The following is a 13156-nucleotide window of genomic DNA, read 5'->3' as shown; positions in this document are numbered from 1 at the left end:
ACTATTTGATTGGGGAGATAACTTGTTCCAAGTTTTTTGTTATGTTAATTGATCCAGAGAAGAAAATGCAAAATACTGGGGCGAAGGCTGCATTTTTGATCTGATTTGTTCCCTTCTAGGTCTACACAGACAGTTTTGTGCAAGAATTGATGTACTAAAATGAAGAGTGCAAAACCTACTAAGCTGTCTTGAAATAACTAGTATTTAGATTGTTGATACAAACTTTCATTATATGAGCAGAGTGGCCACTAACAGTAGTAATGTTGTTAATATTTTTAAAATTCCCATGGCAATGATGGGCATGCTGCCTTGAATTATGCAGTTCTGTATTTGCGCTGTTTCCCACGTAATTATGGAATTATTGCTCTTACCATCTGAAGCATAATTTGAAGTTTTGTACATAAAATGTTTATTTGAAGCTGAAGAGAATCAACAGATACAAAAACATGGCCAGTTCCCTTTCAAAGGTTAACTGGTCACCTTTTCATTGCTGCTGGTGTGTTCAGGTGACTAATAAGGTACAACACTTAAGCAGACAGCTTTATAGAGTGCTAGAGTAACAAAACAGTGAAAGCATATTGCCACAATTTTGCCTTATGATGCTGCATAATTAAGAAATGCCTGCCACATAATTTGATCCTCCATTTCCACATACCTCCATTGGCCCTGCTAATCGGTTATAAGTTTATTGTATGATTGATCAGTGGATGATATGGAGCCATCTCAAATTGAATGTTTCCAAAATCGAAATACTCACCTGTGGCGATTGTAAAAATGATGACTCACTCGCCACCTGGCCTGGTGATCTGGGAAGACTGCCTAAAGTATCCAAGGAAGTAGGAAACCTTGGAATTACCATGGACTCCAAGCTATCAATGAATGCCCAAGTGGACAAACTAGCAAGATGAAGGTTTATTACTATAAAAACTCTGCGACAAATCATCCCCCACCTAGGATTTCTATACCAGGTCCAGGCTACCATCTCTCTTGTTCTGTCTAAACTCGATTACTCCAATAGCCTCTATCACGGATCATCTTTAACAACTATGAAAAGACTACAACAGATTCAAAACTCTGTCGCCAGACTACTCTTACATGAAAAGCCACAAGTCCACATCTTCCCTGCCTTGAAGGCCCTACATTGGTTACTGGTTGCCAGAAGATCCACATTTAAGCTGCTTTGTATCACCCACAAAGCGATATATGGAACAGGACCACTCTTCTTCAGGAATAAAATCACCAAATACATTCAACAAAGGAACCACAGCTCTAGATTGGCATCTTACCTCAAACTCCCACCGTACAAGAAAAAAAACATAGGTGGCACATCCTTCTCAGTTCAAGCAGCCAAACTATGAAACTCTTTATCCCCAAACATAAGATCCACAGATAACTACCTTATCTTTAGAAGAATACTCCAGAGTTGGCTCTTCCCCACGTAACCACCATGCTGAAACATAGATGTGTGGCATGTCCCTGTCCATGTGAGCATTTATTTGGGCTATTTGTGTGTACCTACATATGTGTATTCCTTTGTATTAATATATATAATAGTTGTGTTTATAAATATATAGATATTTGTTCTGCTTGACAAGTGTACATATTACTCAAAGTTATATTATTCTGTGTTTAACATGTATATAGGTCACTGCATAAATAAGTAAATTTTTATCATAACTATTTATCTACAATTGCTTCACTATTGAATTACAAAAAATATATCATAATAATAATTATATTAATAATAATAATGCATTGGCTTGAAGTACAGCAACACTTGAAAGTCTAAGTTTATTAGATGCAACTTAAATCTACATATATTACATTCCTTATCCATATATACCTTCCATGTACTTCTGTATCTTTATATTTATTACTTATCTTTTAATTCAGCATCTCCTATGCACTATCCTATATCTCACCTTATACTTTTCTCAAGATATTGTCTACCTCCACTCTCTGACTCATCCCAAACCTCATTCTACTACTCTCTCCAATGCACTACCCTATTTTTCACCCTATACCTCTTTCAATATATCCTCTACATCAACTCTCTGATCCTACACAAATCCCATTCTACTACTATGATCCCCAAAATAACCCTTTCTAGACTCTTCCCCCCTCTGCCCCTCCTTGCATCATCTCAAAGCTCTTTTACTATTCAGATCTCCCAAACAAGCCTTTCTAAACCCTTCCCTCTGACTCTTCCTACTCCACAACAACACTACTCATCCCAAACCTCCTCCTACTGCTATGATCAAAAAACAATTTCTGGACCCTTCTTTCTTCTATCCCTCCACTATACTTTTCAATCCAACTAACAGACTCTCATGTTCACCGCTGAAATAAATTTAATAATTCCCTATACTAATTCTCCGCTAATCCTGTTTGGGTTCTGGAGTAGGGTGATACCCACTGAAAAGTGCTTGAACACCTCATCAGGTGGTAGCAAGTGCTGTATAAATGCAAACCCTTCCCTCTTCTATCCTTCCACTATCCTTTTTCAATCCAAATAACAATCTCACATGTCCACAGCTCAAATTAATTTCATATCCACCTATACTAATTCACCACTAATCCTCTTTGGGTTCCGGAGTAGCGTGCTATTCACTGAAAAATGCTTCGACTCCTCGGCAGGTGTAGTAAGCACTATATAAATGCAATTACAATTACAATTCATTAAAACTACAAAGTTCACCAAACTGTAAGAACATTAAAGCCAGGATTGTGCATGGAAAAACTCTCCCTAAAAACGCAACTACGAAAAAAGCAGGCAACCAACGTGAGAACAGCATTATCTTGCACAGGAGTTGGTAAGACTGCATAGAACACAAGAAACACATGCAATGTTGGCGGTGCCACTAGTAGAATTCTTCACCAACAAATTCATTGAATCAATCCGTACACCAAAAGGCTTTCTGTATCTTCTTCCTCTCCTTTCTGTAGCCTTTTTTTCTCCCGATTGCTTCTGCAGTCCTGAATTCAGATTAAGAAGCTGTGGGGCAGATGAAAGGAGAAAGAGAAAACAACATCAAGTCAGGCTTTACTATGTAATTATCTTTGATTCCTGCCTATTGGTGAAGAGTTAGAGTGTGAAAATTAAAGCCTGATCCAATTTTGTTTTTTTACATTTTTTTTATGAACACACTAACATACATATTAAGTAAGGAAGGTAAAGGATGACTACCCATCTTGCGAAAAAGTGTTATAAAGCGTTTCCTATTTCTATTGTACAATAGTGAGCACTAGACGTAGAATGTATGCACAGGGCACTGCCAGTAGAGTAGCAAGGATGCCATGGGCCCTTGTCAGGCAAGAAAAATGGCCCCTTTGACTGCTGTTGGAGTAGTAAAATGCAGCCATCATAGGTTTCAATGGCCCCTCAGGGCTCTGGGGTGAGGTGCCACTGCACCTGCTGCAACAATGAATGCTACGCCTCTGTACAGTGATTGGAAGGAATCAAAGCTATTGAGGTGTGAACTGCACAGGCCCAACATGCTACTTTGCTATGCACTCCTTTCCCCTACAAATCTCCAATGTGTCACCTACTTGCCATTTTATAGCAAGACCGGAAGGAGCATTATATGGCAAACCTATTAAATTTACCACACATGAGCAGTGACATATTGGATGAATAGTGATGTCAAGGTGACAGATAGGTCTACTAGGTAGTTGAAGTCGTCTATGAATTGCTGCTTAGCCGCAGATAAATACTCATCATCTTTGTCTACTAGCCAGGGTTCACCTTGCCTTTTGGCCTAAGCTTTACTTGCCTCAGTGCTTATTTTGAGCCAGTGGTTGTCGGCGGGGCCACAGCCACTCTTTTTTGGCCACCAGCACTTCTTTTTCTACATCAAGCATTTACAGGAGCTAAAGAGAGAAAAGCACTCAAAGTGAAAGGAAAGAGGAAGAGAAAGACGGAAAAACCGCCATCAAGGGAGAAAGCAGGAACCTGCAGGGAGTGTCTGGTACTAGATTAAAGATGCATGAGGTAAATTCAAGACTACGCAGCCTTGTTATTGGGCTAGCTGACACTTAATTGCATTGGCCATGGGTTCTGAGCAGAGCTTTCGGCAATGGCACTCTTTCTTTTCCAAATTAAGCACTGTCTTGCCTCTACAGCCTCCCTCACCATAGTTCCTATTGCTGTGACCCTGTGAAGTACTTCTTTTTTTCCCGCATGTACTCAGCAAGGTTACTTCCTCACCCCTTCCCCTTCCTAATTGGCTTCATCAGGCTACTTTTGTCTCGCTAACTGTGATATCGTCCTTCCGTTATCTTTTTCAGTTTGAGCCAGCATCCTCCCTGAGCGCCTCGTGATCATCCTTCAGGCGCCTCTCTCCACACACCTCTAACCACTGCCAGGTGAGCTAGCATTTCAAAGAATGCAGCGGGCAGCTTGAGACCACTCACGCTTGCTTGCGGTCCTTCAGGTGGGAGCCGCATTGTTCATTCATCCTTCTCTACTGAATGCCACTCTTGCCAGTTGCTTCCGTTTGATGCCACACATGACTGCACGACTGCCATATTGAGTGAGGGCTCTCTAACCACTCTGGTGGTCGGTGCTCCAGCTGCCAGCCAGTCACCAATGGCCACCATGTCTTGAATGCTGGTGACCTCGGAGTTTTGTGCTTGACCTGTGACCGTTGCCTGACACATTTGCCAATAAAAAAATAGAGGAGAGACTGACAAATCCTGTCCAGGGAACGAGAGAGACTACAGGACCTCCTTACACCGAGACAGATGGAAGGCAGACTGAGGTATCTGGATAGCGAGGGTCATAAGCTAGCTCCACCAGTGCACACTTTAGATAGGGTTATTTCCCCAATGACCTTTTAGCCATTAGGACTTGTTTTTTATCTTTCACCATATTCTAGCCAAACTCTCACATATTTGTTTTCAACACCCTCTCCATTTGACCAATATTGATTGAGTTACCTCCTTTCCTTGCTGCATTCATGTCTGCATGGGACAACTATGACCAGCCTCACAATCCCCACCTCTCTCCAGGGACTAAATTCTAGAAATGGTGGCCGATTCTAATGGCCAATCAAAGCAATTCTTTCAGATTGCGTTTGTGCAATTAAACACCTCCTGGGTATCTTCCCTCTCTTAAGCCCTTTCCGCCAAGGAGGCGGCGTGGCCAGCTCAGGTTCCTACCAGGGGGAAAATAACCCAGGTGTCCAACAGAGCTTTTAATTATGCTCACAAGTAACCCAAGGTGACACAGGAGGCCTATAGACCATTAAATTCTGGCAAAGAAATGCATAATCACCGGGACCTGCCCCAGCCAAGGTTCTCCTGAGATGGCTAGAAAAACCTGGTACTTGCTCCGGCTTGACGCAGTTAGCCACAGAGTCCTGCCAATACCATGCATTTGCCTATTAATATGATTCAAAGCACAAGGACTCTTCACCCACGCACCAGGACAATCTACTCATCAATTCAGGCAATCTTCCCAGGACCACTTCAATATGGGCTCAGCAGCATTGAAAAGACCTTCATCTAAAGAGGAGCTTCAATTATTTGGATGTAATTCTACTGGATGACGACTCTTTGAAATAGCTTTGATGGTATTTGAACAATGTAGAGGTGTGGAATGAAAGATCATCTTTGATTCTTATTTAGATGCCTTTCTTGAGTCAGGTGCTGGCAGTCTGGGCTGGGGCATGAATCTCCAGGGCCACATAATAGGAGGCGTTTGGTTCTGTGAAGAAGCCTTTTTCCAACTTGTCTGTTTAGAACTGTTGGTAGCAATGTTCACCATTAAGAGTCTCACCAGGAATCCTTGTCATTGTAACATCCTTCTCCAGATGGACAATGTCTTGTCTATCCACATCAACAGTCTCAGAAGGACCAGGTTAAAGAGCCTGGCGACATTAACCAACAAGCATTGGTATAGCCAATAGGTCTCGCTTTTGGGACTTTATAAGTATTTAGTTATGCAGCACAATATCCTTGGTGCAACAACATCAACTGTTGTCTGACACTTTCTAGGTCCCAAAGGCTAGACCTATTGGCTGTGCCAATGCCAATGCTTGTTTGTGCTAGTAAGTGGGATACTAAGCATCAGAAAGTTGAGGAATTGTCCACAAGTGCTGTACAGCATAATGCTATGCAGGGCTACGTTTGATTTGTTCCTAATAATGCTGACTTTATGTAAAATGTATGGCTCTCACAATGTTATGTTGTTTTTAGTTGTTTTATTAGAAGAACAATTACAATAAAAGTACTTCAAAACTATTAAAAAATGCAGTAGAAAACCAAGTTATGGCAGACCACCATGCCTCGCTCTAGGTGGATAGTGGTAGGATTCCCAGACACTGGCTGTTTCCGACAGCATGACCCGCTTTAATAAACAGCTGTACCGCATGATGATTTTCATTAAATCTTCGAAAGGCTGCGGAAAAGTCCCGGAGTCCCAACAACTGTTTCACGTCATCCTGAGGGATTCATGCACTTACCAACCACACTGGATAGTACAATGAAGAGCCCGATGAATTGATCACAAAGCACCAGATGGCTGGCACATGTGGTTGGGACACCACCTTCCAGCAGCAGATACTTGAACTTCTAAAGATTTGATGAAAATCAGTAAATATATTGGCTGTGTATCTGGAAAGAAGAGTAGCCGCCCTTCAGTGCATTACCTGGATGAATTAACTACTCCTATCCCAACTCAAGCTTGTATAACCTTAAAGAATATCACGACCACTCACAACACTGTCAGCAGCAGAGCCTGACAAAACTCCAATATGAAACTGAGCTACGGCCAGGGCTTTAAGTGTGCCGGGTCTCACTGGTGCTGAGCACGGGCAGTTTTTTTAAGGGGACTTCAAAACGGGTCTCTACCGGGCTCTGTTTTGTGCCCTGGCACTGGCGGTCCGTTTATTTCCAGACTGCAGTGACATCAGACACATCGATGTGCGCGTGCTCCCACTGCTCACTTCTGGAGAAGTTACGGCATGACATCAGGCCAGGTGAGCGTTCTAGGGGAAGGGAAATCCTTTAAAGAGAGTCATGTTCTCTCTGGATTTCCCTTCTCTTTTTTAAACTCAGGAGCAGCAGCATTGTCGTGGTGTCACCAGGGCTTTAAGTGAAAGCCTTTTCAATATTATATAATAGCCATAGTTGGCGCTTATTTATCTTATGCAACTAACAACCGTTGACAAAGCCAATAGTCCTGACTTCTTGTAGGTATGATGCTACTTGTTGTATCATATATCTGGATGCAATGACAGTATCAGCAAAATACATGTCAGGTGGCACTCTATGCTAAGCACAGGGATTTTAAGCTTACGTGTTTTAATCCACACCCTAAAATACATTGGCCACGCCCCTTTGAGAGCCCTCCCAGTTTTTTCATCCCACTTAAAGCCCTGGCTACAGATACAGAGCAGTCTGCAGACCCCTTGCTACTCTACATTAAGCCTGGGCGAAGCGCTACACTACGCTCGCGTAGTTTGCGAAGTTTGTGCTACTTCGCACTACGCGAATTGCACGCAGCACAGTGCAAACACACGTAGCGTAGCGTCGCGGTCATTTTTTGCTTGCTCGCGGTCCTCAACGTCAAGTTGGCGACCGCGAGCAAGCAAAATGACATCCCGGAGAAACTTTTTCCTCGTTCGCGATCAGCAACATCAAGTTGCCAATCGCGAGCGTGGAAAATAAGCCTCCCGGCAAGATTCTCAACGCGGGGAGGTCAGGTTTCTCATTGCGAGTGGTCACGTATGCTCGTGACCGCTCGCGATGAGAAACTACCAGTCCGAGTTGAGAAATCTGCCGCTCGAGTAAAAATCTACTCGAGCAGCAGAAAACGACAGCTCGCACTGTGCAAGATGCCGTTTTCAATGATTGCACAGTGTGGACAAGCATCCGGCACTGTGCAATCATAGCGAACAGCGCAAAGCGACGTTCGCGTAGTGCTACGCGTAGCTCGCGTAGTGCGATGTGCACTTCACGTAGCTAAGCGTAGCGCTACTTCGCGAACTACGCCCAGGGTTACTCTAAATCCGCTGCACGTGGCTAATCTTTAAGGAATTTCCCAAAGTCAACTGCAACATCTGTGCCATTGACTTCTGTAAGTAAGTGCAAACAAGCATGGCTGTTCGTGTGCAATCAAGCTTGAGTGTTCATGTTATATAGACGTAGGAGAACGAAAAAAAGTGTGATAACTACCCTCACTGGCTGTAGAAATTGATGTAATCCCAAAGCTTAAAAGAGCAGCCATTTCCGTACGTGTTGTGAGTTACCAAAAGCCACATATTCTAGAAACACTCAGCAGAGGCATGGGAAAGAAGATAATATACATTTGCAGACACTGCCATTCAAGCCTTTTTACCCCACGGAAATGACTTATAAGGGCACGAACAGCCAAATTAACAACACGGCCAACTGAAATGAACTGCCCAATGTGAAGCTTTGATACTTGAGAAACAAAAGCGATAAATACACAAAATTAAATCTCCCGCAAGTACAGAGTTGCAAACAACTGTCACATACGAGGCAGTGGTGGTTTATTCAATGCTTAGCTGTAAATTCCCAAATCCTGCAAATAAACCTTTGTAATAAAAAACACATAAAGAAAAGGGGACGAGTGTGCATCGCTACCAGATGGCTAAAATGCACTCCTCAGCCAGGAGTAATAATCTTTGATTGTTGTGCAGCGAAGCCCTGGCAAGCAGCCTATACTATACGTGATGAAGTGGGATCCTGACAAAGCAGCCGGCTGACTGGCATAATTAGTTGGTGATTTCTGATTCAACTGCCAGCGCCATTAATCTGCGCCGGGGAGTATTTTGCAGCGGAGGTTCAGGACTGAGCCTGCTGACGTCAATGCGAGACTTCCTACGGTCCCTCAAGTCTTTGCGTCAACCGGTGAACCTCATGCCGCTTTATTTTCTGCCATGCGGCAGTTTTACAGAACAGCTATTCTCCCTTGACCTTCGCCGTACGAACCAAATCGAGGACACGCTGACAAGCACTGGCAAGTCTAATAGGACTCTGTTAAGAACTCAATGCGCATGACTTTAGCTCACGACTTAAGATTGGTGAAGAAAAAACTAAAAAATCCTCATATTTTACTAGAAGGAAAAAGCTTACTGCAATGTGAAAATACCTAAGAGCAAATGGCAGCGCCAGGGACCTCCCCCCCAAAAAGTATTATTTGAAGAACTGTGTGGGTGCAGTACCAATGGAGGTTATATGGGGGCAGGTGGGGGAAGCAACAGAGTGAATGAGGAAGAAAGAGGTGCACAAAAGCAGATTTTGGAATATCGAGTGGCCTGGCAGCAAATGGCAGCAGCAGGGCTCTTCAAGAAAATTAATATAAAGAAAAAAACAAGCTGCCAGACGCGCACTGTGGTGGGGAGGGGCATTAAAGCGAGGCACGCGTGCTTGGGAGAGCGAGAGGAAAGCCAGATGGCGCCTATGCTCGTGCTTGTGTGCGTAACCGCACACTGTATGCCACACAAAGCGTGTGGTCGGACTTTTAAAAGCCCACTCACTAAATGTCTCGCCAGGGCAGCGCATGCGCTGGCTCAGGAGAGTCCTAAGAACCTCTGTACTATTGCCTCACTTTATATGTGGTGTTCCTCACAGGTCTTCCCAACTCTGCAGCCAACAGGTACTCAAGGAATCTTTGGAACTCCAGCAACTGAATTGTGGATCCCATTGCCTTTCAGACACGTCTACTCCTTTGGGGCTCCTTGGAAGTAGACCCTTTCACCTCCTGTCTGAATCAACAACTTCCCTTCTTCATGAGCTGGCACTCAGATGTGGCAATCTGGGCAGTAGGTGCTTTCCTCAAAGTTTGGAGTCTCTTTTCCCTCAATTCAACTCAATTCACAAACCATGGTACACTTTCACTGTTGTCTGTAATTTTAATTTCTCCTTGTTACTCTTCCTAGGTGTGGTTTCCCCACCCTTTGGGTGTGTAAAAGGCTTTCCACAAGCTCTGATTGATCTTCCCACTGTCCCTTAGGGTCTCATAGGGAATTGCCCCTCGCTGCTTCTCCAGGGCTACCTGCTTCTTCTGGTTTGGTTGGTCTTGGAGTCAAAGACAATTCTCAGACCTTTCTTCAGAAGCTCTGATGTTTATTTTTGATCCCTGCACCAGATGATCCTACAGGTTGGTCTGGATAATGCGGCTGGACTGGTGCCTGGAATGGATTGTGAATCACTTTGCTTCCTCTCTAACTAATTGGATTTACTTCATGCACTGTCCTCTCCTACCAAACCATTAACATTTAATGCTTAGCAATGGGAAAATATAGATTGGCTGTAAGATGATGAGAGGCATCTAACCCTCTTGCCTTTCTTGCCACAACACTCTGCTACTTGGGAATGCAACATGATCCTTGTCTCCCTATCTCTCTGGCATGTTAATTCAGAGCTTCCCTTGAAAGAATTATCAGTCAAGCTTGTTGCTCTCTTTTGCTTGAAGTTAGAACCCTGGCATTAGCAGCAGGTTTTTCTCCCTCAGGCTATTATCATCTGCACATATGAAAGGACCAATACCAATTGTTTTATGGTCTACCAGTATTTCCTGGCCTCCCTCTACTTGGGTGTTACGTGCTACGGAAAAGAATTTGAGAGACAAAGTGAGGCTACTTGTGTCTGACTGTTTCTCTATCACCCCAAAGCACATTATACTTAAGCCTATTTGATACCTTCAAATCACTATATTTCTATTATGTCACTGCTGCTAAATGATAACATTAGGAAGATTTGGAATATCATTTCTGCCTCGTAGTCGGTAATAAAACCATGATTATCCCTTCACAATCTATGGGTATCTCCGTTTCAAGTTATTTAACATTTGCAAGATACGCTCAGTTCTAACCCCCAATATAAACAAAGTACTTGTCCATTTCTTTCAAGCCTTGAAAACTGTTCCTTCATATTCCTGGGTCTCTCTACTTTTTCTCTTTCTCTCTTATGTCTTTTTTTAATTCCTCGTTTCATCTAGTTCTTAATCTCCCTTTTTCCAATCACATCTCTCCTATTTATTCATTTATTAATATATTTGTATAGCGCATTACTACCCGAGGGCATCTAGGCGCTTGTAGAGGTAGCCCACAAAGCCGCTGCATGATGTAGAAAACCAGTGCTAACAAGACTACAGAGTGTAAAGCCAGGTCTTCAGTCCTTTCCTAAAGGCCAAGAGATCAGTAGAGTTCTTCAATTGAAGAGGTAGGTTGTTCCACCATCGGCTAGTGATATTGAAGAAGCTTTTTCCACCCCATTTCTGCAGACGGGAGGATGGTACTATCACCAACTTCAGGAAAGCTGAGCGAAGTGTGCGGGCCGGTGTATGCCATTGGAAGCGTTTTGCCAGATAGGTAGGACCTGAATTCTCCTCCTCAACATATTTAATTGTCCTGATTTATTGTCCTTTCCATCTCAGGCATTGCTTTCCCTTTTTAATGTTCAGATTAATACATGGTCTATCACCTCTTCTTATATCTGCCCTAGTACAACTTTATGTCCCTCTTATCCTCTTCCTTCCTCCTCCCAAATCATGTTGGTTCAATGCTCCATTTTACCCGTTTCATGTGCACCTCCTTTTTAGATCCTCATCACTGGAAATCACCTCCTAGCCTGGTCTGCTCTTCGAAACGTTTTTGATACCCCATGTCTCACTCAAAGCCACCTTCTACCCACATATTTTCCTGGCACTTTTCTACCTGCATAACTGACCAGTTCTTACTTTTCATTCAATTTTGTATGCTTTGTGTTTTGTGTGTTACTGTGAATTAACGTACCAATTGACTCCCTACGACCAGTGCTTAGAAATAACCTCTGTATTAATTGGATGAATAAATACATTGTACTGAAGGATCAAGCAAGACTCCTAATAGAAGAAAAAGGTCACAACTGGACAAAAGCACAGGGACTTACAATGGATTGTGCTATGTGTATGCGCTTGGTTAAAGTGATTTGTAGTCAAAGGGGCAGATTTACAAGTCCCTTGCGCTGCCAGTACGTCACTTTTTGTGACTCACTGGCAGCGCTTTTCACTGCCCCATATTTACAAGGACAGGAAAAGCCACACAGGAAAAGCCACCCTGTGTGGCTTTTCCTATCCTTGTAAATACGGCCCCTTTACACACAGAACATTGTGGGAAAGGGGTGTTCCATGGGTGTTGCTGTGGGTGTTCCCACGCAATACCCATTGAACCAGACACATTTCCAGATTCACGAGAAATCGTAAATCTGTAAATGGGTCCGTTTGCTACGCTACCCTAGAGATGGCGTCGCTAGGCGCAACGAGGAGAAATGTTTTTATTTCTCCTCGTTTTTTCCTCTTTCAATGCGTGCTGCATTCTACAGCACGCATTTAAAGTGGAAAATGCCTGTAGTGATTGTTTTTGTGCAGGAAGGTCCCTTCCTGCAAAATACCAATCTCCCCAAGACGCAGGCATCTTTGCACCATGGTGCAAGGGTACCTGTGCCGGCGCATGGCAGCTGTTTGTGCGCCAGTGCAGGGGGGAGCACAGGAATGCGACATATTGTAAATATGTTGCATTCCTGTGCTCTGAAAGTGCCGCAGCGTGGCGCAGTCAAAGGGCTTTTGGTGCCGCGCTGCGGCACTTTCTTGGACATCTGCCCCCAAGTGTTTGGTTATATTGTTGCTGCAATTTGTTTTTTCTATGTGTGAATTAAAACATTAAAAAAACATAACGAATGCGTCACTATTTGACTGTCCAATCAATGCTTTCCAGTACGTTTCTCCAGGAAAAAGGGAAGCTATAATAAGTTTTCTTTTATGCCATTGCAGTATAAATGTATTAGATACCATAATTAGAGACAGACATACCTCTGCAGATACGTTAAGTTGAAGAGACACGCAACGCATTTTGAAAAGTCTTTAATGTATTATAACGCTATAAAGTAACAGCTATTTTTCGCACAACATAGTCAAATCTCTTTTTTTCTGTGCAATGTGCCTTCAGATTCAAACGTTAGTGGTGGGAGAGATGTTTATGCAAAATTCGTAGCAAATTTGTAGGATTATATCACAAAATTGTCATAGAAGACATTTGCAAACTTATCTTATTCTCGAATAATTTAAGAGGCTCAATATAATGAGCTGTCTTCGAAAGATTAATACTCAGGTTCGTATTTCAGATCAAAGTACCTGTTAATTTGGCAG

General features: G+C 43.0%; 1 protein-coding gene across 2 annotated transcripts in view; it reads right to left on the bottom strand.

Moving 5' to 3' along the window:
- Nucleotides 1-1772: 1772 nt before the first annotated feature.
- The window catches only part of LOC146796239 (uncharacterized), a 97338-nt gene continuing 85954 nt past the window's right edge, over nt 1773-13156 (bottom strand). For both annotated transcript variants that reach the window (XM_085628733.1, XM_085628732.1), the window contains one exon: nt 1773-2995. In XM_085628733.1, the coding sequence (XP_085484859.1) occupies nt 2795-2995 (201 nt within the window). In that variant the 3' untranslated portion in view covers nt 1773-2794. The remainder of the gene's footprint in view (nt 2996-13156) is intronic.

This window comes from Triturus cristatus, chromosome 10 (genome assembly GCF_964204655.1).
Source record: "Triturus cristatus chromosome 10, aTriCri1.1, whole genome shotgun sequence".
NCBI lineage: Eukaryota > Metazoa > Chordata > Amphibia > Caudata > Salamandridae > Triturus > Triturus cristatus.
Note: the sequence above shows the minus strand (reverse complement) of the source record. Positions and strands in the feature narration are given on the sequence as shown.